Raw genomic sequence first — 27,336 nt, forward strand, 5'->3', positions numbered from 1 at the left:
CAGAAAACACAAATGGACAGACAAAGGGACATAATCGTTAAGACAAGAGACGCTAAAACGTGCCTTAGTGTCCAAGTGATTGATCTAAGGCAGGGACCCTTCTAATGCGGGGACCCCCGTGACTGATCTAAAGTGAGGTGGCTTCTCGCCACCAGGCGCCGAGAGGGCTGCGTGTGTGCCTGGCGCCTGGGACAGAAATCAGAACCCAAACCTGGGGAGACAGCCCTCCCAGAGGCGACCTCCCCACCCACGGCCCCGCCTCCAAGCGTCTCTTCTGAAGGACCAGGCGGTGCCAGGGCTGATGTCGGCAGCTGGGGCTAGGGGTGGCACTGGGCAAACTCATGACACATGAGGTGGGAAAGCAGAGTCCGGGCGAGGTAGCTCCTCCTGGCTCCTTAACACTGTGACGAGAGACGGACGGGGAGAATGGAGCACCGTTCATCCGGGGATTAGCCAACCCGAGTCTCCTCCTTTCTTGGCAGCTCCAGAACATTCCCTTTGGCCAACAGCCACAGAAATGAGTGCCTGCCAAGACACATGGAGGAAAAAGAAAACAAGACGCCAAAAACAAAACAAAACAAAACAAAAAAAACCCGCCCTAGGAGAGGAGAGGAACAAACAGAACTCCTGGACCAAGGTCACACCAGACTCGAAGACATCCTGCAGCCTGCACCCCCGGGGGGGAGGGGGGAAGGAAACATAGTTCAGTGTCCTGCTGCTCTGCTCAAGGGAAAGCTGCCATCCTGCCCTGAGACCCCAACTCACTGGCCTTCACTGTCTTTTGTGGGTTTTTTTAGTTTTTTTTTTTACTTTTTTTTCTTTTTAATACCCAAACCATCAATTTTCAAAGCTTTAAAAAAAATGTTCTTCTTTTTTTTTTTTTTTTTCACTTAAAAAAAAAAATCTAAAACTGATGAGACAAGTCTCAGGCCTGGCGTTTCCACCTGGCAGGCCTGCCGTCCCACGGGCCACACCGCCAGAGCCCAGCCCAGCACCGCTGGGGCGACTGTCGCGGCTGGCTCTCCCTGGACCCCTCCGCTCAAGTCTGGGTGGTACTGCCGGTGGCATCACCAAAAAAAGGGAAAGGGAAACGGCCCATCCTTCCTTACACAGCCCCCCATCAGAACTGCACTTTGTTGGGAATGTATAAGTTATCCAAAGGGAGGGAATGGGAAGTGGAGAAAAATAAATACCAAAGGCTAAGTGGGCGTCCCGGGCCTCTGGCGTCAGCTCGGCCTCTCGGGGACAGATGGCCTGGGGGAGAGGCCCTGATTGTCCAAATACTGCGCTCTAAGACATGGGTCTCTGATCTCCCCAACAGGCGCCCGCCCTGGGGCGCGTGAGTCTCAGAAGGAGGGAAGGGGCCAGCCCCTCAGGTACGGTCCCGCAGCCGCAGCCCAGCCGACCTCCAGCCCCAGGCTCCTGCCCTGGCAGAGGCCCGGCTGGTCGGCCCCGGCTATCTGCGTCCCGGGCCCCGAGGGCTCCTCGGACCCGGTGCTCAGCGGCCGGCCGGCGCTCAGGCCTGCTCCTTGTCGGCCCTCCACAGCCGCTCCTTGACCTCGGGCGGCAGCGTGTTGAACAGGTCCTCCTCCACCACCAGCCCGCTGCGCTTGAGCAGCGGGCACTCGCCCAGCTCCACCGGCAGGCACTCCAGCCGGTTGCCCCGCAGCTCGATCTGCGTCAGGTTGGTGAGCTCGCCCACCCTCGAGGGCAGCGACTGCAGCACGTTGTTGCCCAGGTGCAGGGCCCTCAGCTTCCGGCACTGGAAGAGTTCCGGGGGCAGCGCCTCGATCTGGAAGGGCAAGAGCAGAGGGCCAAAGTGAGGGGCGCAGCCCAGACCTGGGGCCTCGGCCGAGGCTTCTCCCCACCGCCGCCCTTCTCCCCAGGCACCAGCATCTCCTCTGAAGCCCGTTTCGGCTCCCTGGGCCCAGGCCGCAGCACGGTCTGGCCTGAAGCCTGGCTGACCTCCACCTGCATGTAAAGTCTCAACTCCGCAGTCACTTCCTCCGGGAAGCCTTCCCTGACCTCCTGGGCAACCTAGGGCACCCGTGGCCCCCAGCGGCACCGATCCCTCCGTGGCGAAGCTGCTCGATCACCTGTCGCTCCCGGACCAGGCTCTGAGAGGGCAGGGCTGGGGCCCCCTGGCTCCCCACTGTCTCCCAGCGCTTGGCACCCTAAGAAGCAAGTCACACTGGCCTGCTACTATTAACTCCACTCCCTCCTCCACTGTCCAGGGCTCATCAGGAGCCAGGCTGTGGGGTCTGCCCGGTTTAAGAACGATTTACGAAAGAGAGCGGCATGCTGAGGAAATCACACACCCCGGTTGCTGAGAACTGCGGGGAGCACTCCAATAGGGGTGGGGACCCCAGCTCTGTCACCTCCCTGTCCTGGGCCTCAGGCCCCTCATCTGTCAAGTCACACCCTGATCATGAGTGCAGGGAGCCTAGTATTGGCTATTCTCTTCCTGAGTTTGCAAAATCCGAATGATGGGCAACCACCCCACGCAGCTTCGTACGCAGCGGGCTCGCTCTGAGCACTGACACTACTCACTCATCCACCGTCAGAAGCACCTATAAATACCCTACAAACACCACTTCTGCCTTACAGATGGGTAACATTTGACCAAGGGGGCGCTAAAGAAGCTAACTGGCCCAGAGGTTCACAGCTGGAACGTGGTGGAGCCAAGACTGAACCAGGTTCCGCAGCTCGTGCTCTGGATCCGTCCACATCGTCGGCGGGGCCCGAGTGGGGACCCGCTGCGTCTCTGGCACACGGGAGAAGCTCCCTAGATGCCGCCTCCTTCCCTGCCCTTCTGTGAGGGTCACCTCTAAACCCATGTTCTTACTGAACCTATTTGCCAGAACAGTCTCTTTTGGAAGTGCTGCGCGGCAGGGACCCCGCTCAAGCCCACGTGAGGATGACGGACAGCCTGTTTACTAACCCCTGTAAGGCGGCTCTGTCACTGTCCCCATTGTCCTGCTGAGGCCTGCAGAAGTGAAATGCGTGTCCAAGACGGCACGGCCAGAAAGGTCAAGAGAGGGTGTAAGTGAGCCTTGCTTCCTCTGATTCAGAGCCTGCGCTGTGCTTCCGTTCTGCCAAATATGGCGCTAAATGGCAAGTCCCTTTCCCTCCCTGGGCCTCAGTTTCCCCCTCTGTGGAATGCAAGGCAGGACTAGAAATGCCTCTTGCCTTCAGTGCTCTGTGGCTGAGGGCCTTCGGGCAGACTCGGATCTTGGGTGACTTGTTTTAAAAGAGTCCCCCGACCTGGGCCTCCAAAACCAGCCACTGTTGTGCCCATTGGGCAGGGACGGAGCCAAGGTGGCCTCCAGGTGAGCAGGACTGAAGGTTGGGGACACGAAGGTGAGAGGGCATGACGGGAAGTGGGCTCTGGCAGGACTGAGGGGCCTGAGCCTCCCAGAGAGCCCACTCCCCCCCACAGTGGACTCCTCTGGTGACTCAAGACAGGGGTCAGGGCGGCACGAAAGGCCTAGCTCAGTGAGTGGCACAGCTGGGGTTCACGCCCAGAGCTCCATCCCTAAAACACCCCCTCCCCAGCACCCCCTGCCCCAGCCAGTGAGCTCTCTCCAGGTCCCACAGAGAAAAGAGAAGGTGCTCCAGGGGCTCAGCGCCCCACCACAGCCACCCCTGTCCTTTGGACCTGTCCTCTTCCCGAGTTGTCACTCGGCTGCCGGAAACTTGGGGTCCTGTCCCATCACCCCGCTCCTGCCGTCTCCTACCTCCCAGGGACCTGGCTGTCTCCCCCATCAGCGCTGGAGTAGCCTCAAGTCCACCTAGTCTTTGAAAAAAGAGATGATCCTCCCAGAAGCCTCTGCAGCTGCTCCATCGCCCCATCCCCGACAAACCACATGGAAAAAAAACACGGTCTCTCTTCAGCTGTGATCCACCTTCTGCCCCTGTCCACCCCCGAAACTGGCCAGAATCAACAACAGTCCCTCCTAATCCAGTGGACCTGAATCCGTCCTTCACCCAACTGCCCCACGCACTGCAAGCCCACATACTCCCGCCTGGCCTCGCTCTTCCCCTTCGACCCCAAAGGCTTGAGCCAGACTCCTCTCTCCCTCCATCCTCTCCCCCGGTGATGTCGACAGGGACCCCTCTTCATCCAGGAGCCCGGGCGGGGACAGGGAGGACTCCTTGAACTTCAGGATAACTCAACATGGTCCCTTGGATGTCCCAGAGGCCCCGGACAGCCAACATGGGACAGACGCTCTCCTCTGTGAAAACCAGTGACGGCTCCTACATCCTGTTTCAAAGACCCATCTTCCCAAGCAACCAAGTGAGAAACCCCGAGTCACTCAGACCTCTCTCCTTCTCCCCCATCCGATCCAGCCCCAGAATCTGGCTGATTCTCCCACCAAAGTCTCTCCACCCAGGGCAGCCTCTGTCAGTCCAGGCCTCACTCCTCCCAATGGCTGCACCCGGGGTTTCTGCCAGCTCTTGACCCCTCTCATCTTGCCCCTCAAACCCACCCCCTCACACTGCAGCGAGAACAATCACTCCCAATTACAAGTTAGCTCGTTTCTTCATCTACTCAGAGAATTTGGTGAACATTTGCTGTGTGTCAGGCACTGAAGAAAAGAGCCAAGATCCGCGTCAGCGTCACCGTCACCGGACGAGGGGAACAAAGAAGACCCGATGGAAACAAGAGGGAAGAACAGGACCCTCTTCCAGCCCTGGCCTCAGGGGCAAGTCCGAATTCCAGGGGCTGCTCAGCTCGTGCTCCCCCCTGCCCCGACAGAACCTACAAGACTCTCCATTTCCTCTTTATCCCGCTAACTTCCCCTCGTCCTCAGGGCCAGGGTAGTGTCCCTTCCTCTAGGAGGTTGGCCTGCCCGAAATCTGGGGGGATACCCCTGCTGTATGCACCCAGGAGCCTCCAGACGGGCAGCCAGTGTGTCCCCAACACCTTCCTTGACCCCAGGAGGGCTCAGAAAACATCTGCCAAACTGAGGAAAGGATGAATAAATGCATCCGTAGACAAATGAACACGTCTTCCGTGTCTACTGTTTTAACCTGGGGAAAGAGCCGCTAAGGGCCTGAGCCGGGTCACACCGACCCCGCCCCGTCTACCTGCAGCCATGGCTGGCTCACTGAGGAGGACGAGAGCCGCTCCAGCTTAAAAGGATGGGCCTGACAAGGATCAGCGCAAGTGAACTTTTTCCCCACCAAGGCCTCTGGCATTCCAGGGGTGGAGACAGGATGTGATTAAGCAGTGTGCTCACAGGGCTTGTGGAGGGTCCCCTTCCTGGGGCCAGCGTGCCTGTCTGTCGTGCCTGTCGCCAGCTCCCTTCCTGAGGGGTGACCTCAGCCAGCAGGGGGGACCTAACAGGCCTGCTGGGGGTGAGGAGCTGGGGGTAGGGGAAGGAAGTGCGAGCCAGGCTGGAGGCCTGACGCACCGTCCACCAGGAAGGAGGGCCCAGCAAGCCCCGGGTGCCTGTGCAGAGCCCGCGCAGAGCCTGCGGGCACCTGGGACAGACCAGGCAGGTTACAGCCGGTCATGAGGTGCCTTCATCGCACCCAACTCCAAGGGCAATGTGGCCCCCACACTGTGCTCTGGGGGAGGGTCTGGGGTCTGCCTGGGGCTCCCCACATGTGGCTTCCCCCCAGGAGTCCCATTTTCCCGATCCGTGGCCTGCTCCAGGCCCCGGGGACAGATTCTCCCACGCGAAGTGATCTGGGCTCTGACCTTCGTCCTTGGAAACTCACAGTCATAATCTGGGGGAGGAACATAGAGTTTGTGACTCTGATCTAGGAAGAGTGAGGTTGGTTTTGCAGGAGGAGAGGCTTAGGGAAGAGGGGAGGGGGCCCAGACCCTCCAATCTGAGTGACCCTGGAGAAGGTGTGTCCTTTCCTGAAGCAGGGGGCATTTCAGGGACCACCTGCCTCTGCATCTGAAGCTGCTGGAGAGTTCCTGTCGGGAGCATCGTGCCCCGCACAGCGTGGGCTGCTTCGGGCCTCGGGCTGCAGGGAGGCACAGACGTGCCGTCTGAACCAGGTCTCCAGAGTCCGCACCCCGGGCTTTGGGCTCCCACCACCACCTGCCCCACTGTGTCTCCACCCTGAAAGTAGGAACTGGGAACGGGTCCCCGGGAGGGGTGGGCCGGGGGCGGTCCTTTGGCAACCGCAAAGGCTGCGGCTTTGTTTACACTGCAGAGGCTACACCACAAAGCCACAGGAGCACCCGGCCCTCAACCCCACCCGCCTGCCTCTGAGAAGGGGCCCGTGGGTGGGGGGCTTCCCTGGCCAGGCAAGGGGCTGGTACTCGGGGCATACCAACGGTTCCCAGGGCGTCTCCAGGGCGTGGCCTCCCATACTGCGGGCCTGAAATGGTTTGCACAATTTCCTCTCCGGAAAGGCAGGTGGTGACAGGCAGAGGGGAAAGGGTGTGAGCGGGGCCAAGGGCTGCAGAGACCACCCGGCTCAGCCTCGGTGAGCACCAGCCACCCACGGTTTCTGTCCCCAGCGGACCCAGATTGGTGCTTCGGCTCCAGATGTGGTCTAGAGCGGGCTCCAGGCTAAGTCCCGGCTCCCACGACCCGGCCCTTGGACCTCTTGTCCCTGCACATCCCCGGTCTACAAGAAACCCGCCCCAGGTCACTTCGGGGGACAGACCCTGCCTGACCACACCACCCCTCCCAGCAGGAGAACCCTGCAACATCCTGTGGCAAAGACAGGCTCCCCGGCCCCCGAGATCCCGAGTTGGCCGGTCTGGGGCAGGGCGGGGGGCAGAATCTGGATTCCCCACGAGCCCTTCCCGGGTGGTTCTGGGAACCACGGGTGAGGACCCCCAACCCCGGAGCATGAGACGATCCCAAACACCCCGAGACGCGGCGCCTCCCAAGCCAACCCCCCGCCCGCCTCCGCGGAGTGGCGGCCAGGCCACTCACCCGGTTGGCCGTGACAGCCAGGTTCTGGAGGTTCTGCAGGAGGCCAATGTCGGCGGGGAGGAAGGTCAGGTTGTTGTGGCTGAGGTCCAGGTAGCGCAGCTTGCGGCAGTAGAAGAGCTGGGTGGGGATCTTCTCGATCTTGTTGCGGTTCAGGTAGAGACGCTCGAGGTTGGTGAGGTTGCCGATCTGGATGGGGATGTAGGCAATGTGGTTGTACCAGAGCTTCAGGCAGGTGAGGCGGTGCAGGTGCTGGAAGCTGATGATCTCCTCGATGGTCTTGAGGTTGTTGTCCTTGAGGTCGATCTCCTGCAGGTTGTGCAGGCTGAAGATGGAGTGCGGGATGCGCTCCAGGTCGCAGCGGATCAGCTCCAGCTCGGTGAGGTTGACCATCTTCTTGAGGCTGTTGAGGACGATGAGCTTGGTGCCCTCGTTGTTGATGGACAGCTTCTGCAGGTGCACGCCCACGTCGGTGACCACCTGCGGCAGCTTGCTCAGGTTGCTCTTGAGCCGCAGCACCTTGAGGCGCTTGAGCTCGCGCAGCCCGTCGATGACGATGTAGCGGTTGTTCTCGGCGCTCAGGTTGCCCGTCAGGTGCAGCTCCTCCAGGGTCTTCAGGCTGTAGATCCACAGCGGGATCTCCTTGATGTCCGTGAACTTGATGTGCAGGGCGCGCAGGTTCTCGCGCAGGAAAGCCAGGGCGGGCGCCTCGATCTTGGCCGCCGTGTGGTACAGCCACAGCTCCTTGAGGCCTGTGAGCTGGGCGATGCTGGGCGGGATGGTCACGTCCGGGATCAGCTCCAGCTTCAGCACCTCCAGCTCCACCAGGTCGAACACGGTGTCGGGGATGCCGCTGAGCATGAACAGGTGCAGTTCCAGCTTGTCCTGCGCGTTCTTGGTGAGCCGCTGCCGCAGCTTGTCCAGCGTCCACTCGTTGTTGAGGTTCAGCTGCCGCAGCTTGTTCTCGCTCACCTCCGAGAGGAAGACGGCGAAGCGCTTCGAGTAGAGCGGGTCGTACTGGTCGATGAGGTGCAGCATGAAGGCGAAGTCGTTCTTGACGTCGGGGATGTCGCTGTAGCTGCTCTCCTCGCGGATGGACTCGAACGAGTACTTCTTGAGGGAGCGCCGCAGCATCCACCAGAGCGTGTACACGCAGATGAGCCCGTAGAAGATGACCAGGCTGATGTAGAAGGACGCCAGGATCTTGAAGAGCGTAGCCAGGGGGTGCGCGCAGCGGTAGGTGCGGTAGCCCGTCAGGCTCTCGATGTCCACGGTGCAGTCCACGTCGAACTTGATGTTGTGCACGTAGTAGACGGTGTAGCAGATGATGAGGATGAACTTGATCACCTTGATGATGGTCTGCCGCATGTACAGGCGGTACACGATGTCCCCCTCCTCCACGTGCGTGCGGAACTTCTTCACCTTCTCGAAGAGCGCCTTGGCCTGCTCCCCCTCCTTCTTGTCCAGCACGCCCGTCTCCGAGCGGTCCACGATGCCCTGCTCGATCCGGGACTTGGTCCGCTGCAGCATGGGTACGGTGGCCTCCACGTCCTCGCTGACCGTCGACGACTTCTTGTCCATGGAGCCGTTCATCTTGCTGAAGGCCGGCTTGGGGTCGCTCTCCTCCACCACCGTCTCGGACAGGGCCCGGGTGGTCCAGGGCGAGTCGAAGCACTTGAGCAGGATGGACACGAAGTGCTCCAGCTTCGAGCTGGTGCGTGGGAACTTGAACCAGAAGTTGCTGCAGGCCAGGAAGATGAGTGTGTGCAGAAGCACCAGGTAGGGGAAGTACTTGGCGAACCAGTGCAGGCGGTTCTCGTAGCAGACGGCGTCCACGTAGTTGTATTGGTGCCGGTCCAGGTCGTACTTGATGCCCGTGGGGCCCGTGCCAGGGGTCGGCAGCACTGTGGCGTTCGGGTAGGTGGGCTCCGGGCCCGGGGCCGCCCAGCCCCGGAACGAGTCATTGCACGAGTCCTTGGTGACCCACTTACAAGGCAGGCAGATCATCTTGTCCTGGGTGACCTGCAGCGTGCCCCCGAAGACCGCAATCATCAGCATGACAATGGAGATGTAGTCGGTGAACACGTCCCACCACGGCTTCAGGATCCGGTACGCTGGCTGCGTGTCCGCGAAGTAGCGGAGCTCTGTCACTGGAATCATGGCTCAACCTGAAAAGGACCCGCAGGAGGGGGTTACCACAGGGCGGCCTGGCTGTCCGGGACCCAGGAGACAACGGACCCGTTGTCCAAAATTCCACCTTGAGTCTAGCTGGAAGTCACGGCCTTGCCACTCACAGGGGGGCCCCACTGATCAGCCTCTCTCCGGAAACCATGTGGTCACCAGGTAGCTGGGAAACCACCACTGGGGAAGGCGGGAGCCTCCCCACTTAACAGACTTGAAGACTGAGCACTGAAGTCAGGAGCCACGCCGACAGATTGCTAAGGTGGCCTCCCCCTGCAATCCGGAGGGAGCATTCGGGAATTCCTGTCCGGACTCCATCCTAGTCATGATCAGACTGACCAGAAGGGCTTGTTGAAAACTCGCAGTTTACTTGGAACCAGCTGCCGTGACGCTGCCCCAGTGACCGGAAGACGTTCCCTCAAAGTGTGGGAAATCGAAATGTACAAGAGGGGGCTCGATGCAGACTCACTTTCGTAAAACAAATAGGGAAGTTTAAAAAATTCTGCAAAGGTGCATGTAATTATGTCCATATAGGATTCTGAGGGGAGAGACACACACACTCCCCCCCCACACACACACACGCGCGCGTGCGCACACAAGGCAGGGGGTGGGGCCAAGCAGAGAAAGGACAAGAAAACAAGACTGGTCTCCGCCCCACGCTAGATGACATCACATTTATGATTATCATCGCTGGCTATGTGCAGCTACATGTGCGTGTAAGGCACTAAGCTCAGGGAAGTAAAGTCACCCGCCTAACGTCACTCTACTACTCAGGAAGGGTCAAGACCAAACCCAGGCCTCTCCTGAGCCCTGCTGTGCAGGCTCGCTGTCTACCTGACTATGCCAGGAGTGCCAAGAGACCACACCCCGGAGTCCACCTTCCCTGTCCCCTGGGTTCCCAGAACTCAGGTCACCACGGGGCCAGCAGACGCCACCACCCGCCCTGGGCCACCGGCTCCAGCCCAGAGGTCAGCCCTCCTGGTGAGGCCGGGACTCACAGGCCAGGGTGAACGGCCACCCCACAGGAAGGCCCGGGCCTCTAATGACCGGCTGGCTCCTCATACCACCCACACTCCTGGGAAGGGGGCACTCTAGGGGAGGGCCCGCTGAATCATGCAGCCGGCCTCCAGCTGAAAGAAACCCGGACACTTGTCCCTCCTTTCCCGGTTCCCCAAGTCCATATCCAGGCAGGCACCCAAAGGCTGGGGACAGGAAGGGAGGAGGGGCCAAGACAGAGGGCCTGAGGGCGTGCAACAGCCTGCCCCTGGAGTGTCCAGAAAGAGACGGCCAGGGCAGGATGCCAGATGCTGGGGGCGGTGCAGTTTATGACCAGGCAGGATGTGGTTGCAGCCTCACAGTTTTGGAGGGAGGGTGGGTGTGCCAGCCCAGCGGGGACACCCAGTCTCCCGGTGAGGAATTGCCTCTGGGCCCCTGCTGTCCCAGGGCTTTCTTTGCACATGTCGCCTCTTGACTTTCAAGATGGAAACTGTTCACTGCTCCGTGTACGGGTGAGGGCACGGGAGGCCGAGAGAGGGAGGAAACAGCCCTGTCCATTCCGTGCTGGTATGTCTGGATCTTACCCTCCCCCCACCCCAAACACCTGGTCTCAAGCACATCCTGAACTTGCTGCCAGCCTGCCCTTGGCTCAGCCCTCCGGGGACAATAAAAGTGACCAAGGTGTGTCCACGCCTCCGGGGCCTCTCAGTCCAGTGTGAGCATGTGGGCAGCAGGGGGAGAGGCAGAGGAGTGTCCCAATAACCGAGCCTGAGACAGGGCGAGGGGCAGCCGTGGCTACAGTCCGAGAGACAGATGCCACCTGCCTGCTGAGAAGGGCTTCATGGAGGCTCAGGGGGCAGAGCCAGGACCCCTGGCTTGGAAAGGCAGAGCCGGGAGTCCAGTGCAGGACCGGCCTCGTGGGGGTGACCTGTCTGGTGGGTGGGGGTCACCCTCTAGCTGCACCGTGTTTCTGCCTCACCTCTGCCACCGACTCCCTGTGGAACTCAGGACAAGTCACGGCCCCTCCCTGATGGGGTTTTGGGAGAAAGCTGGAAAGATGATGCAGGCGCCAAACGCCAGTACTTAGTCCGCAGGGATGCCAGGGAAGGGGTGCCCGGCCCATGACCAGGCCCCGACAGGAAACAGCCAGGTGGCTGGGGCGGCCCACCCTCAAGCAGCTCTCGCGGAGGATGAGGGGGGAAGCCAGGGGCCCACAAGACTGAGCTGGCTTCTGCCTGCCTTGACCTCACTGCGGGGCCCTGGGTGAGGACCTCACTGGCTCTCGGCCTCCGGTTCTGCACAAACACCTCATGGCATTTCTGCGAAGCGTGCACAGAATCTCGGGCTTCTGTGGGCTCTGCGCAGAGTGGGGCCGGCAGGCGGTTCTGGCAGCTCCTCGTCATGCTCCTTCAGGGCAGAAGTCTTCGGAACACAGCAGGTGCTCAATAAAATCAGGGGGTCTCAAGAGAGGGCGTGAGAGGGGGACAGGGCAGGAGCAGGGCACAGGGAAGGGCAGGGCCCGGGTGTGGCGGGGAGCCGGGGCAGCGGGGAGTTTCAGGTGGATGTGGGCAGGGCTGCACATCCTGACAGGGAGGAAGCGGGGTGGGGCCAACTCAGAGGGCCCCGGAGAAGGAAACAGACCCCCCCAGGTAGGAATCCCCACTCAGGGACCCGCCCCAGGAGCCAGTGACTCAAGGGCACTAAACACCCACGGGAGGTGTGGTGGGGGGTGGGGCGGCTGCCGTTCCTAGACTGAAGACTCACGGCCAAGTCAAGTCCAGGACGTGCACATTGTTCTGGCACCTTTTTTTTCTTTTTTTTTTTTTTTTTGAAGTAAGCTCTACACCCAACGTGGTGAAGTCATAGTCCTGAGATCAAGAGTCACGCTCTACCCACTGAGCCAGCCAGGCGCCCCCACCCATTTCTCTTCTCGAGATTTTTTTATTGCGGTAATCTCTACATAGCATAAAATTTCCCCCTTTAACCTTTTTTAGGTATGTAATTCAGTGTCATTAAATATACTTCCATCGTGCAGCCACGACCACCATGAGTCTCCAGAACACTTCCATCTGGCTAAACTGAAACCCTGTCCCCACTAAATTCTAGCTCCCCAGTTCCCCTTCCCCAGCCCCTGGCCACCACCATTCTACTTTTTTTTTTTTTTTTTTTTTTTTTGAGAGAGAGAGATGGGGTGGGAGACAGAGGGAGAGGGGAAGAGAGAAAATCTTAAGCACGCTCCATGCCCAGCGCAGAGCCAGATGCAGGGCCCGATCTCCCCACCCTGAGATCACGACCTGAGCCGAAATCGAGAGGCGGACGCTTAACCCACTGAGCCACCCAGGCACCACTCTACTTTCTGTCTCTATAGAGTTGACTGCCCTAAGTAATTCATAAAGGTGGAATCGTAACAATATTTGTCTCTTGGTGTCTGGCTTATTTCGTTTACTAGAATGCCTTCAACATTCATCCATGTTTTAGCATGGATATCAGAATTCCCTTCCTTTTTAAGGCTGAAATATTCCCCATAACCATTTTACAGATAGGGAAACTGAGGCACAGAGAGAGAAGCCATGTGCCCAACTTCATACCACCTGTAAGTGACTGAGACCACCTTCAAAGCCAGTCCACAGGGGAGCCGAGGCACGCAGCGGCTCCAGGGGGCCACGCCAGTAGAGCAGATCCCCCACACATCTGCTTTGGGACACAGCTGGTCCGGTCACAAGAGCACCATAGGGAAACGGGGCAGATCCCTGGAAGTGGGGATCTTTCTTCCCCATTTTCTGCAGGCAATGGGTTCATCCCTCCCTGCACTGAGCCCTCCCTAACAGGTATGGCCTCCTAGCTGAGGCGTGGAACAGCTTCTCTCCCAGGGCCTGTTTCCCTGTCCCAACAGGAGCAGAGACTCTGCCGTGGATGTGACCACATTTTGTAAAATGTGGTCACGGTTCCCAGGGCGTGATCCCAGTCCTGTGCCCACCCTGGATGCCGCCCTCCCAACTGCGTCCCATCCCACGGTCAGCCAGCGAGGCTTGGCTCTAGAGCAGTTGAGGCCACCAGACACCCCCCTGTCCTGGTCACCCCTGCCTGAAGCCGGCAGGGAAGGAATGGTATGTCCAGGAGCCAAGACTCCTTTCCTAGAATGTGGTACGTTGGTTTCCCCATCCTTAAACTGGGGGTGGGGGGGAGGAATAGGTGCCCTGCCAAGCTCTCAGGACTATCAGAAGTCACAGAAATGACGCTTCCCAAACTGCCTGTGTATGGCCCCTGGGTCAGGTGGAGAGCAAGCCCTGAGCTCCATGATGTGAGCTTAGTGCTGGAAGGACAGGCGGGCCAGTCGGGGTTCCGCCCTGGGTGGTGAGAGACCCTGGGCGGGGCTCTTCATGTCTCTGAGCCTTAGTACCACCCCCATCTGTGGAAAGGGGCTAAAGCAGACATGAGTCCGGGCCCCCAGAGCAAACCTGACGTCAACAGACAGTCAGGGGTGATTGAAAAGTGCACAGAACAGGAGCAGAAAGGAAGGAAATGGAAGAAGGAAAGCCGCCCACAGGGCTCGCAGATACCTGGCAGAGACGCAGGTAGGCAGGGCCTGGCCCATAGTAGGCGGGTAGTAAGAACTTCCTGCCACGAGAATGCAACGTGGCCTTTTCAATGGAACCAAGTAGCTCTGTACGTAATGCCACGGTGGAAAACAGCAAGATCCAGAAAAATAAATAAATAAATACAGTCCCATGCTCATAAACCCTTGACCAATAGTCCCTGCACCGTGGGGAGGGACACCCTCTCAGAGTGGGAATAAGAAATAGAATGAAAGAAAACTGTGATTTTTTTTTTTTTTTTTTTTACCAGCATGCATTATCTTTGTGATTGAAAAAATAGTAGAGTTCCAAAGAAATAGAGCAGAAAGCAAGCAAGCAAGCGGGAGCCTGGGTGGCTCAGTCAATTAAGTGTCTGCCTTCGGCTCAGGTCCTGATCTCAGGGTCCTGGGATTGAGCCCCACGCTGGGCTTCTTGCTCAGCAGGGAGTCTGCTTCTGTCTCTCCCCACCCCTCTTGCTCATGATCTCTCAAGCTCTCTTTCTCTCTCAAATAAATAAAATCTTGAAAAAAAGAAAGAAAGAAAAAGAAAGAAAGAAAGAAAGAAAGAAAGAAAGAAAGAAAGAAAGAAAGAAAGGTAGATAGATCAGCCCTCAAGTATGGGGATCAGGTGTTCTTCTGAAGCTCTGAGAGGGCAGTTTGGGGAGGGCAATGTGATGTTGGGTCAGATCAGGTCAGGTCTCTGCCCCAAGAGGTGGGGAATTTGGAGAGGATCCTGAACAGAGGACAAAGATGAACGGGCTGAACTCAGGCAGCTGAGAAAAGACAAGAAGGCAATGTGCCTTGCTGTCCTCTGAGCTCCGGTCCGACTACTTCTCCTTTTTCTAGAACAGGGGCCTCACTCTGAACCGGAGACTGTGCCCTCCTAGAAGTCAGGGATTAACATCCACCAGTGAGGTGGGAGACCCCTGGCTGCACCCAAAAAAAGCACGGGAGGCCGTAAGAGGCCACGTAGGGGCCGGGGCACTCGGGAGGCTGGGAGTCCCGCAGGACAGCGGCCACTCCAGATTCATCCAAGTCCCGTGTGCAGAGCCCAGAATACGGTGGAGAGATCTGCTGAACTGGGCGGAGCCCAGGAAGGAGGTAGTAGGACAGAGGACGGCAATTGTCTGGGAAAGATTCTAGCACGAGAATCAGTTACAGGAATGTTCATCACAGTGTTATTTATGCCCTAGGAAAATTGGAAACCACCCAGATACCCGTTATGGGCTGACTGGTTAAATACTTATTAAATGACCAGATGATAGAATACTATGAAAAAATGAAAACACGTTAGAGCAAGAAACCTGATGACTTGGTAAGAGGAAAACTGTCCGGAGTACGTTACCTGCAAAAGTAGGTAACAGGGGCGCCTGGATGGCTCAGTCAGTTGAGCGTCTGACTCTTGATTTCAGTTCAGGTCATGATCTCAGTGTCGTGGGATCGAGCCCCACGTAGGGCTCCGCACTCAGCACAGAGTCTGCTTGAGATTCTCTCTCTCTCCCCCTCTGCCCCTCCCCCTGCCCATGCTCTCTCTCTCTCTCTCTCACACACACAAATAAATAAAATCTTAAAAAAAATAGCTACAACAATTTGGAAGAATGAGGTGGGAGGAGACTTACTACAAAGCTACAGGAATTCAGCCAATATGGTGTTGATGTAGGGATAAATGGATGGACCACAGGAACAGAAGAGCAAGCCTAGAAACAAACCCTGAAATGTATGGAAATAGCGATAACAGTGTTGGCCTTGCAGGTCAGGGGGAAAGAACAGGCATCCGTGAACGGAGCGGGCTCTCAGCTACTCACGTAAAAAAGTATAGCCTCATCCACTTCCTTATATGAAAATAAATTCCAGTGAACTGACCTAAGCCAAAGCCTGAAAATGTTTAAAGAAAGAGCTAAGAGATCAACTTAGGACAGGAAAGGATTTTCTATCACAAAGAGTACAAATCCTTACAGGAGAAGATTGATATTTTGATCACATGAAGTTAAATGTACACGCATCAGAGAACGTAATAAGTAAAAAGAACCCACAGACTTGTTAGAGATATTTGCAATGTGTGTAAGTACCAAAGGATTACTATCCGGGACAAAGACAGAACTCCTACAGACCCAAGAAAGAGACAATCCGATAGAAAGAAATGGCAAAATACACAAATAGGGCATCTGGGTGGCTCAGTGGGTTGAGCACCTGACTCTTGATTTCCGCTCAGGTCACGATCTCAGGGTCGTGAGATAGAGCGGGAGTTGGACTCCGTGCTCAGCAGGGAATCTACTTGAAGTTCTCTCCCTCCCTCCCTTCAACCCCCCATGAGATCATGCACACGCATGTGTGTGCACTCTCTCTCTCTAAAATAAATAGGGGCGCCTGGGTGGCTCAGTCTTTAAGCGTCTGCCTTCGGCTCGGGTCGTGATCCCAGGGTCCTGGGATCGAGCCCTACATCGGGCTCCCTGCTCGGTGGGAAGCCTGCTACTCCTTCTCCCACTCCCCCTGCTTGTGTTCCCTCTCTCGCTGTGTCTCTCTCTGTCAAATAAATAAAATCTTTAAAAAATAATAAAAATAAAAAAATAAAATTAAATAAATCTTGGGGGGAAAAAATGAATAGACAGCCCATAAGAAAAAATGCAAATGGAAATTCATATATGAAATTCATTCTTAACCTTATAACTAATCAGGGAATGCAATCAGATGCCGTTTCACTCCCCTGTGACTGGCAGAAATGCCGAATTCCTACATGAGGTTAGGATGCACACATCCTACAATCCAGCAACCTTTCTCCTAGTTAGAGATCTCAGAGCATCCTTTCACACACACATGGAGCCAGGGACAAAAACGCTCATTGAAGCGTTGTTCCTAATAGCCCCAAATCAGCAGCCAGCCAGCCATCAACAGGAGAAAGGACAAACCATCATCATTATGCAATGGAATGCTAAAGCCATGAGTTACCTGCATGTTCCAACGTGAACAGACCTCAAAAGCCATGCTGAGCCTAAAACCGCGCTACAGGATAAGACCTTAGGTATTATGTAAGGGTTTCTATAACATATGTAACCAAGCGCAGTAAAGCACGCACGGAGAGCCCCAAGTCAAGACAATACCCTCATCCAGAGAGGGAAGAGAAAGGGATTGCGGAAGAGGCTTCATTGTGTCTCAAATATTTTGAGAGAGAGAGAATATATCCGAAGCAATCAGTGTAAAACATTAAGGTCTGACAAAGCTGAGCCCTGGATACAGAGATATCTGCTCTGGTTTCAACCTTTTCTGTGTGCTTAAACGATTTCATACAAAATTTATCAAAATAATCATCTGTTTCTACCCCTCCTGGCAGGTCTTCTCTCCGGTCCTCACACCTGCCAGGCTCAGATGGAGGCAGCAGGTCCGGACCCACTGCCAGGGCAGCAAATTCAGCTCCTCCTTCCAACTGGCCTGCTCCTGACCGGCCCAGCAGCACCGTTGGTCTCTGAGGATCTGGTAGAAGGCAGTCCACCCCCGCCTGGTGCTGCCCTGCCCCCCAGGGAGCTGCCCAGGTCGGTAGGAGGCAACCAGACCCTTTCCACAGCGCGGCACACACGGATGGGGAGAAGGCGGCCGGGTTCCAATGGCAAGGTTGGAGTATCCCTGCACCTGGGGGGGGGGGGTGGTCAGAGAAGCAACCCGGGGAGCCCCTATCTTCCCCTTGGTGGCAGGCAGATCTCGGGGAGGGCAAAGAGCAAGAGCTTTGGAGCTGCGAAGACACAGGTTCAAAGCCAGCTCTTGCCTGAAATCCTTCCATGACCCCGGGCCAATTATTAACCCCAGGCTCCGTTTTTACAACTTTCAAATAAGAATAGTGCTCCCTACCTCCTATCTCTGGATACAAGGACCCAAAAGATGTCCAAAGAGATATTAAAAAAAAAAAAAAAAAAAAGATGCCGTGCAGTAGAGGAAATACACGCTTCATGAAAAGAAGCCACTCACAAAAGGACAAATGCTGCCAGGAGTCCACTCGTATGAGGTAAGCAGTCACATTCATTAACACAGAAAGTAGAAAGGTGGGTGCCAGGGGCTGGGGGAGGGGAGGGTGCGGAGCTAGTGTTTAACGGGTATGGAGTTTCAGGTTTGCAAGATGAACACAAAGTCTGGAGATCAGGGGTGGCTGCCCCTCGACGTGACGGCATTAATGCCACTGAAGCGACACCTGAAATGGTTAAGATGGTAATTTTCAAGTTACGTGTATCTTACTGCAATTGAACAAAATTAGGAAAAGAGAAGCATGATCTCATTCTTCTTTAAAAAAAAATTGTATCAGTAACTTATTACTGTATGCACAGAAAAATCTGGAAAGCTATACATAGAACTACGTGTAGTTAAGTCTGAGGGTGGATCAGATTGTAGAGGGTTGTCTACACTACACACTCCTCTACCATTTAAATTTGGTACTTCTATGAGAAGGAAAAATACCTGGGGAGAAAAGACCTTTCTCACCGTGTGGTTTCCGAGGATTGTAAAAGTTTACGAGAAGGACCTGCCATCTACTGTGTTAGGAGAAGGTTAGCCCGCCCTGCCTGCCCCACCCGGGTGACAGACACTCCACAGGGCACCGTCCTCACTGGAGGGAAGCAGCGCCCAGGCTGGGTAAGCTCAGACCCCGGGGACAAACGACCTTTCCTCTGAGCCTCAGTTTCCTCAACTGCAAAATGGGAATATTGCCGAACCTACCTCAGAGGCTTACTGTGACTACTTAAATGACATGACGTATCCTGCCTGCGGCCCAGAGGAAGGTGTGCTATGGTTACAACCCACCTGCCACCGCAGAAAACTCTCCCGGGGCTCAGTGGGGGAAGACACCTGGGTGAGGGCTAAGCCACAAGGACACGCACCTGCAAGCACAGGCCAGACCACCCAGAGCCCTCCAGGACCTGACCCGTCACACAGGCCACACTCAAAAGCCTTGTACTTCTGGAGTGCCTGCCAGGCTCGGGACCCCAGGAAAGGATGGAGGTAGACAGGCGGCAATGTGCTCTCAGAACCACCCCTTAGGTATCCCTCGACGTGGATCATTTCCCTCTGATGCTTCTTCCAGACGGGGAAGGGAGTCAAAGAAATGACCCGCTGCCCAGTCCAGCCCAGAGGGGGACCACCCAAGCATGCTCCAGCCCCCACGGCAGCCTGCAGGCCTTTGGCTTTCACACTCGGGCCATGGCAGGCAGGCTGGGCTGCGGGGACACAGGGCACAGAGAGCCTTTTGTTAAAGCCCAAACAGAGATGCTGGGCAAGCTTCCCAGGCAAGAGGGGAAGCAGGAGGCTGGCGCCCCTCCTTGTACCACACTTGGGAAGGCTGTCTGTCCCTCCAACGCTCTCCCAGGGAAGGGGGAAGGGCCATTCCCCAGAGGCCTGAGGAAGACAGCTAGTCAGTGGCCCTGTCCGGGAAGGGCTCCGGGCCTGTGAATCTGCTCCTCGGTCAGCACCCCCGGGCCTCCTCGGGTCCCAGAGCCAGGAGTGGGAGGAAAGGGCTCACCTCGTCATCGGCTGCACACAGCCCGCACCCACTCAAGAGCAGGCCATTGCCCTCTAGGCCCCCACACCCACTTGGGGTGAGTCAGCACCGGGCTGGGGGCACTGCCTGGCTTGGCACTCGCCCCGCAGAGAAAGGCACACCCTCACTTCCCGGGAAAGGAAGAGGGGAGACAGTCAGGGCAGGAGGGGGAAGGCACATGTTTCATTTGCAAACTCCTCTCACATTTGGGCTGGGCCTCCCAAACAGGTCCGTCCTCATGCAATCTTGCAAGGCTGTGGCCTACCTTACGGGGTGAAGGGTGACAGGTAAGGGACACCCACCTGTGGCTCCCAAGCCAAGCTCATGGAGCAGCAGGCCAGGCTGGAGGCCCAAGCCGCCCCCTCGCTCCACCAGGCCGCCATTAGAGCCCCCAGCTACTGACACGGACGACGGGCCAACCCTGCACCCAGCGCTTCCTGTGCCCCAGCTCCCTGTCACTTCACCACTGGGAGACCTTGGGAAAGTCATCTTACCTCCCAAGGCTCTGGTTTCCTCGTCTGTAAAATGGTTCATGGCTTGTAGTGAGGACTGAACCACGGAGTCCGCGGAAAGCTCTGGCCCAGTGCCTGCCATGTCTTTAAGACTACGATAGTAGCTGCCGTTATCGTTACAGCTGGTTTCACCAGTCCCTTTATGGGAGAGAGGTTAAGTGACCCGCCCAAGGCCACAGAGCTAGAAGGTGGTAGGACAGATCCCCACGGGGCTGACTTTCCACTGTGCAATCTGCCTCGAAGGCGAGCGGGTCTCCCTACCTGAGCACCCAGAACCCCAGAAACGCTTCCTAGAACAAGACCCCCTTTTCCTGAGGGGCACGTGAAATCAAGGCCTCTGCAGGGAACCCTACCAGATGCCTCTGGTATCTCCGGGATAGTTTTAAGGAGACTCAAGAAGGGAGCCCCACTCTGTTGGGTCTGGGCCCACAAGCCAGGCACCACATCTGGCCCCTGGGGGCAGAGGAGCCTCGGTCTGTTATGAGCACCAGCACTGCGTGCCCAGACCAGTTACGGAATGTGGGCAGGAGCACCCATGGGAGGCTGCAGACACAGCTACTGAGACCCCAGGGGACTGGGACTAAGGCCAAGGGAAGCTGCCCTTGGCCCGGCTCTCTAGGCTCGAGGGGGGCTGCCCCCAGAGATCGTGATGCAAGGTGCTGGCGGGGGCGGAGGGCGGGATCCCCATGTGCCCAACCCCCGGTCAGCACGTCTGCCAACAGCCGACCCTGTCAGAGGGCGTGAGTTTGGTGGCGGCATCTCTGCGGGTGTCCAGGTGGCACGTGAGGACTGTGGAATTTTACAGCCACTTTTCCTCCAGTGGAACATCACTCCGGGCAGGCGATACGGCAGCAGTCCATTTAATTTTGAGGTTTTAGGCCCTCAAGAGACAGTTAAACATAGAACTTGCTACGAGATGCAGTAGGAACGCACTGGGAAAGAGAACAGGGGATGTTTGTGGCTGGGAGTGAAAGCCGTTCTAGAAACCTCAGTCCCACACATCCTTGAAGAGGGACGGTTAACCCCCCGCACGTACTGGGAAGTCACTAGAACTCCCAGTCCTGAGGGGAGCTTGGCCCTGCTTCTACACCAAGGGCTGATCACAGGGACGCCTTGGCCAGAGGCGGGGACCAGGGCTGAAAGCATCGCCCTGCTCACCGTCTCCTGCCACAGTCTGTGGACCGCCAGCCTCGCGCCAGCCTGGGAGCATCCCCAAAATGCAGATTCCTGCCCCCTCACCCCCATCCCCGGCTTGGACTCTGCAGTTGTGTGGTGGGGGTCCCAGGGAACTCAGCACTGTACGCAAGTCCCTGGGCAGCTCTAAAGTGCCTCTGAGCCTGAGAACCTGGAGAAGAAGAAAAACAGAAGGTGGAGTAGAAAAAGCAGAGGCTGGCAAGGCAAACAGATCTGGGTCCAAGTCCCACCTCTGCCACCCACGGCAAGAGCCCTCGTCCCTCCGAACCTTGGCCTTGAGCCTGTAACACGGTGGAAGCACCTTGCAGAGGAGAGCTGCTATGTGCCCGCCGGGTTCAGACCGCGGCCACGGAGGACGACCGGGGACACGAAGGCTGCTAGGAGGAGGGAGAAGGTGGAGAGGCCAACCCTGGGGCCAGAAGTGTCTCGAGCGAGAAGAAAACGAGACTGCAGGGAAAGAACAAGAGGAAGAAACACAGGTGAGGAAGACGGTCAGGCCAGTGAGCCCGACAAGGCCACCAGGTAAGGACGCCTCGTTTCCAGCTCGACCCTGCCAGGCCGCAAAACCAGGCTGCCAGGCCTGAAATCCCTCCTGCCCCAACAGAACATCTTTAGACCCAGGTCAGGGGGTAGCCTTCTCCTCACCCGCCCACCTTCAAGGTTAAAACCCGAACGCAGGGGGCGCCTGGCTGGCTCAGTCGGTGAAGCGTCTGCCTTCAGCTCGTCATGATCCTGGGGTCCTGGGATCGAGCCCCCCACCCATCGGACTCCTTGCTCAGCGGGGAGTCTACTTCTCCCTCTCCCTTGGCCCCTCCCTCCACCTGCTCATGCTCTCGCTCTCCCTCAAATGAATAAATAAAAAATCTTAAAAAAAAAAAAAAAACCTGAAAGGAGAGGGGCTCCTGGCTGGCTCAGTCGGTGCAGCGTGTGACTCTTGATCTCGGGGTTGTGAGTTCAAGCCCCATGTTGGGTGTAGAGATGACTTAAAAATAAAATCTTAAAAAAGAAAAGAAACCTGAAAGGAGCATTCCAAAGGGACTAAGACTTTCTCCGGCGAATGGCCGGGATAAATGAGTCAGGGCCATACTCAGACCACGCAGCAACTCATGCGTGTCCCTCCCAACCCCCAACCTGGCCCCTGCCCTAGGCAGACAGCAGAGGCTGAAACCTCTCAGGCCGGCCCATGCCGTTCCCTCCAAGCTGTCCCTGGCACGGAGGAGGAATTCTGATCTCAGATAAGTAGGACCTGCTGCTTCCTGCTCATCCCCAGCCAGAGAGACCTCAGCCCAGGCAGGCCTCCCCTCTCCTCTCCGGGAGGCAGAGTTCCTCAAAACCAACAGGAAACTCCAGCAAGGCAGGGCTGGGGTTTGCTGACCTTGTCCCAATAAACAGGAGAGTCAACAAAATCACACACCAGGCACTTCCTAACCCCCCTCTGTGCTGCTGTAAATGCCTTCACAGACAGCTCCAAACCCCGGAATGGTGAGGAGGGGAGCAACAGGGGTGTGCCAACCGACAGGACTCACACAGATCCCCCCTTGCCTGGGAAAGAGGTCCTGGGGGGACCAGGAAATGAAACGGGAGCAAACTGTGAACCAGCAGCCCTAACAAGACTTGACATGGGAAAAATAAGCAAATAGTAATAACACATGTGAATAATACACTCCTCCCCATTCATATCTCTGGAGATGGGGATCACAGGAGACTTTCGCTTTCCATGACATCAAAATCAAAACACTATAAAAACCTACAGAGAACATGCAACTATGTTGGTTAATTATCCAAAAAAAAAAATTACTATTTCTTTAAAACTCCAAGCTGGGGAGGGCCAGGTCTTCCTTACCCAAAAGCCGAGGTGACAGGAGGATGCAGGGAGGCCTCAGGCACAGAACAAAGGACCCTGACCCGGGAGTCTAGGATCTGGTTCCAGTCCCACATCCCTCCTTCCTTCCTGAACCCTTGGGCAAGCTGCTTCCTCCCTCTGAACCTCAGTTTCCACATCTGTAAACAAGGGACCAAGGCCACTGCCTGAGCTTCCTCAAATGGTCAGAGGAAATCATCGATAAGATGTGTTTTATAAATTATAGAGTAGTCCACCCAATGCCGCTCAGGTTCCAGAACACATCCTGGGACATCCTCTGTTAAGTGCCTTCCCTCTATCAATATATTTCACCTTCAAAATACCCTACAGGGAGGTAAGGTGCTAAAATGATCACCTCTTTACAGCTAAGGAAACTGAGGCTCAGAGAGGTAGGGTGACCGGCCCACAGCCCCTCACTGAACACATGACAGCAAGGACTCAAACCCCGGTCTATGAAGTCTGGGTCCTTAACCAGTACACTCTCCTGCCTGTGGGAACCGGTTTCCAAAGTGCAGGCCAAGGAACCCCAGTCCCCATGATCAAATAAGTGGGGGGACACACAACGTGCCGACTCCCTCTCCAAGGCTCTCTCTACAAGCCACCTCGCGCTCCCTTCGACGCAGTCCAGGCTAAGAAGTCCTGCAGCAGGGATAACTTGTTTCCCAGGGCTATCCAACCACTGCGGCCACAGAAACTGGTGTTCCATGGAACACACCTTGGGAAGTGTGGTCACAAGATGGTCTGGTTAACAACCCAGACTCACAAGATCTGCGCCGAGAGAGAAAAGCACCGGGATTCACAAGGAAACTTAACGCTGGCATCTGAAGTCCAGCAGCCACATCCTCCTCAGCCGGCCGCTGAGTCGGGAGAAGGAAGAAGCATTCTGTCTCCTGCCACCTTTGTCCGATGCCCTGGATCTACAGGAAGAAGAGCGAAGGACTGCAGAGATGGAGACACTGCCCTTTGGCCCCTCAGCTGGGGGAGGCACCTGACTGGAGGCTGGCCTGGAGGGAGAGGGGCCCCATCCTTACCCCGCGCACGGCTCTGCTATCTGCGTGCTGGCTGTCGGTGCTGAGGCTGGCCCCCGTCTGTCTGGGCAGGGTCTTGGCATTCCTCTCGCTCCATGGAAGCTGCCTCCCTATGAGGAAGTGAGAGCTACTGTCAGCCGGGATGTGTGACCGCCAGTTACCCGCTGTGCTGCCAACATTTTCTGAGCACTTGCTCGGTGCCAGGCCCTGGGCTGGGCTCTTGGGGCGACAAGAGGGAACCAGACAGGCTACTGGGAGAGGCCGAGTCACCAAATACCGTTGGCTGTGGGGAGCCCAGGGCTCTGCTGGGGGTCCCTGGCAGCTATGGGAACACGGGAGAAGCACTAGACCCAGACCAGTGGGGTGAGAGAAGGCTCCCTGGAAAAGGTTTTGCCTGAGTTGACTGCTGAGGAAGAGCAGAAGCTGGAGAAAAAGTATTCCAGGCAGAAGGAACAGCACAAGTCTGCCTAGAAGGAAGAGAACGTGACATCTAGACAATGCTGAGTGGTTCAGTCTGGCTAGATGTCGGACCGGAGGTGGGAGGTGGTGGGGACAGGAGCCGCGGTGGGGCGAGTCGGGTCCAGGCGAAGACAAAGCCTCAGCCCAGGCACACGAGTTCGACTCAAACACAAAATCCAAACAGCACCTATTGGTCAGGGAACATTTAGGGAGCATCTGCTACATCCCAGGCACTCTGCTGGGAACCATTCACAAGATGGAAAAGGACAAGTCAGCAGGGTGGGGAGAGAAGTGTGATCAGAACACAGTAGGGGTAAGGGGCGGGGAGTATCTGAACCACCAGGAGTCGGTATGGTATAATGGTATACCGGGACAGGTGAAAGGATAAGTAGGAGTTAAGAGGAAGGAAGGAGTGCAGGTAGGGAGGGCACAAGCAGACAAAGGGACCTGAATGGCTCTGGGAGGGACTGTGGAGCCTTTTAACCACGTGTACCGGTGAGCATTTCACGCACCTATTCAGTGCTAGGCATCGTGCTGGGAGGAAAGAAGCAGAAGACTGTCTCCAGCCTGGAGGAGAGATAGGTCAATAACCCAGCAAACCCACACAGGGCGCTGGCAACTAGCAGGAAAGCACCTAGAGCTGTGAAGGCACAGAGGCCACTGAGCCAGGCTCTACCCCCACCCCGCGCTCCTCAAGGACGGGTTGTCCGCTGAGGCTGGGCAGCCCAGTCACCTGCCCATGGCACAGCCTGAACCAGAACTCAGGCCACCAGACGCCGTCACTGATTCTTTTAGTCCTCCCTCTTCCAGGAAATACACACTGACCACCCCCAACATATTCACCCAGAGCTAATGCCTCCTGCTCTGTAATATTTCTATTATTACAGTGGCCACCATGTCAATGTTTTCCTGCCGGCCTCTCCTCCCAGCTTGCAGCTCAGAGGAGCCCAGGGGCTGTATTCTCTCACATCATTCCTGGTCCAGGCCAGGCACTTACTAAAGAATGGCTAAATGGATGAACGGACAAACGAATGATTGAAGGATCAAGGGATGGAGAGATGGTGTGCTGGGCTCTAGGGCCCCACATCCATCCCACCCGACTCCTTGTGAGGTCTTAGACCATTAACCTGTGCCTCAGTGTCCCCATGTGAAAACCTGGAATCACCTGCACTCTCAGGAGAGTGAGTCAGGAACGAGGCTGACCCCTTCCCTCCAGCTCTTACAGGTGAGGTCCAGCCCAAGCCAGGCAGCAACCCAAGGCTCAGCCATTTCCCCAAGTTCTGACCCAATAGGGCAATCCTCAGGAGCCCCCTCTGCCCAGAAGGGCCACTCAAAGTTCGCAGGGGAAACTGCTTCCTACTGGATGTGTCCAAGGGATGGAGTACAAAAGCACATCACAGGGTTGGGGGGAGGGGAGTCACAAACATTGCTGGGGCCCCTGCTCTATACCCTGGAAGGCAGGGAGCGCTAGACCAGACCCCAAAGCACCTCTAAGACTGGGAAGACAGGAACGCAGATGCCAGTCATTCATGCCCCAGCATCTCTTCAGTCCGCCAGCACAAGTCATCTGTCCTTGCCTCCCCTCCCAAGCCAGAGGAAGACTTGACCTTCATGAAGGCAATGCCAGTGTGAATGAGCCATGGGCACTACCCAGTCCCTCTGAACAAACTCCCACTCCCCCATCCCCTCCACAGGAAAGATCACCAACAGCACTCCCCCTCCTCCTCCTTCCAGTCTGTCTGCCTGCCGGTCTGTCTACACAGAGAGGTTAAAGAAACTCCTAATGGAAAAGGTGGGTGAGGCCCATGGGAGCCTTTCAGCTCCAACAAATCCCTCCTCCACAATTTAGGCCCAAATTCCCTTTGCCTCACAAGCTCTCTCCCTCCTCATCCTCACACCTCATCCTCAAAAGGCTTCCTGGGATAGAGCCGAGGAAGAAGCATCAGGGGAGCGTGGTCAGCCCCACCCTTCCAGCCAAGTCCTAATCAGAAGGGTGTCAGGCACCCCCCAACCATCTCTCCTCCTTCCCAAAAAAGGCAGTCTGTAGCTGTATCAGCTGAGCACCAGCCCAATCTTGGTTCACTCCAGTCCAAACCAAAGGGGGAAAGCAGTCAACGAAAGACACAGAATCATCCTGAACCCCAACCACCCTGGCTATGCTCCTTCGGCCTGGGAACCAACTTTGCTGGGTCTCCAGCCCGGACCTCATCAGATCTGGCTCTCAGGCCCATATGGATGCACAGGACATGGGCAGGGCCTGGGGCCTCAGACCCTGAACCGGTCTTCCGGGGAACCCGCAGTCCACACGGGCCCCAAGATCTTAGCCAGGGATCCTGTCCCCAAGTCAGGGTACTGTTCCCTCCGGATCAAGAGGAGGGAGGGGTCCAAGGGAAGTGAAGGGGGCCAGGAGCCCAGGAGAAGAGAACAGGGAAAACCTTTGAAAACGGGGGGGGGGGGGGGGACCAAAAAACTTGCCAAGGAGAGGCTCCCAGGTGGAACCTCTAGGAAGTGGGGAGTGTGTGCGTGTAGGGGTTAGGATCTGGGGGAACCCAGAGGATGACAAGGGGACCTGGGGGAGCCCAGGCGGAAACTCCCGGTATGTAGAGCGCAGGGAGGCACTGGGGTGCCTGGGAGGGGGCTCGCGCGCCGCGGCACCGGGAAGAGGGTGGGGCCCCGGAGACCTGGAGTACGGGGGAGCCAGGAGGTAGGCCAAACTGAGCTGCCGCGGGAGGCCCCCAGGGAGCCAGCCGCGGTGGGCAGAGCCCGAGCTGCCCGCGGCGCCCGGGGCAGGCAGCTGGCCGGGGGCGTGTAGGAGTGGGTTTCGAGAAGTGACAGCTCGCGCCCCTTTCCCCGCCCCACCCACTCACCTGGTCCCGCCCGGTCCGGCCGCCCAGCAGGCAGCCCCGCGCCCCCGCCGTTCCGTCCCGCAGCCGGCCGCTGCGCCCCTCCGGCGCCTCCTTTTGTTTGTCCCTCACTGCACCACTCAGCCTCCTCCGCCCCGGAAGTGACGTCACCACAGGCGCGAGCGCGGCTAGGGCGTCGCCATCTTTTTGATGGGCGTTCTCTTCGCGCCTTCACATCTTCGGCTCCCAGGTAGCGCCATCTTGGTTT

The 27,336-nt window shown here is 57.1% G+C and overlaps 1 protein-coding gene across 4 annotated transcripts; it reads right to left on the reverse strand.

Annotated features, from left to right (window-relative positions):
* Nucleotides 1-1,377: 1,377 nt before the first annotated feature.
* On the reverse strand, nt 1,378-27,222 carry LRRC8A (leucine rich repeat containing 8 VRAC subunit A). 4 transcript variants are annotated; one of them, XM_045771007.2, is made up of 5 exons: nt 24,738-25,890; nt 23,770-23,876; nt 23,454-23,655; nt 6,909-9,073; nt 1,378-1,792 (listed from the first exon to the last, which is right to left on the reverse strand). In XM_045771007.2, exons 4-5 carry the CDS (start codon nt 9,063-9,065, stop codon nt 1,517-1,519), a joined length of 2,433 nt encoding a protein of 810 aa, XP_045626963.1. In that variant the 5' UTR covers nt 9,066-9,073; nt 23,454-23,655; nt 23,770-23,876; nt 24,738-25,890; the 3' UTR covers nt 1,378-1,516. The 4 variants fall into 4 exon arrangements, with proteins under 4 accessions (XP_045626963.1, XP_045626962.1, XP_045626964.1 ...); XM_045771006.2 differs by lacking the exons at nt 23,454-23,655; nt 24,738-25,890 and adding an exon at nt 27,093-27,112; XM_045771008.2 differs by lacking the exon at nt 24,738-25,890 and having other exon boundaries at nt 23,502-23,655.
* Between the last annotated feature and the right edge of the window lie 114 nt (nt 27,223-27,336).

This window comes from Ursus americanus, chromosome 18 (genome assembly GCF_024610735.1).
Source record: "Ursus americanus isolate L20-20 chromosome 18, mUrsAme1.1.p, whole genome shotgun sequence".
Classification (NCBI taxonomy): domain Eukaryota; kingdom Metazoa; phylum Chordata; class Mammalia; order Carnivora; family Ursidae; genus Ursus; species Ursus americanus.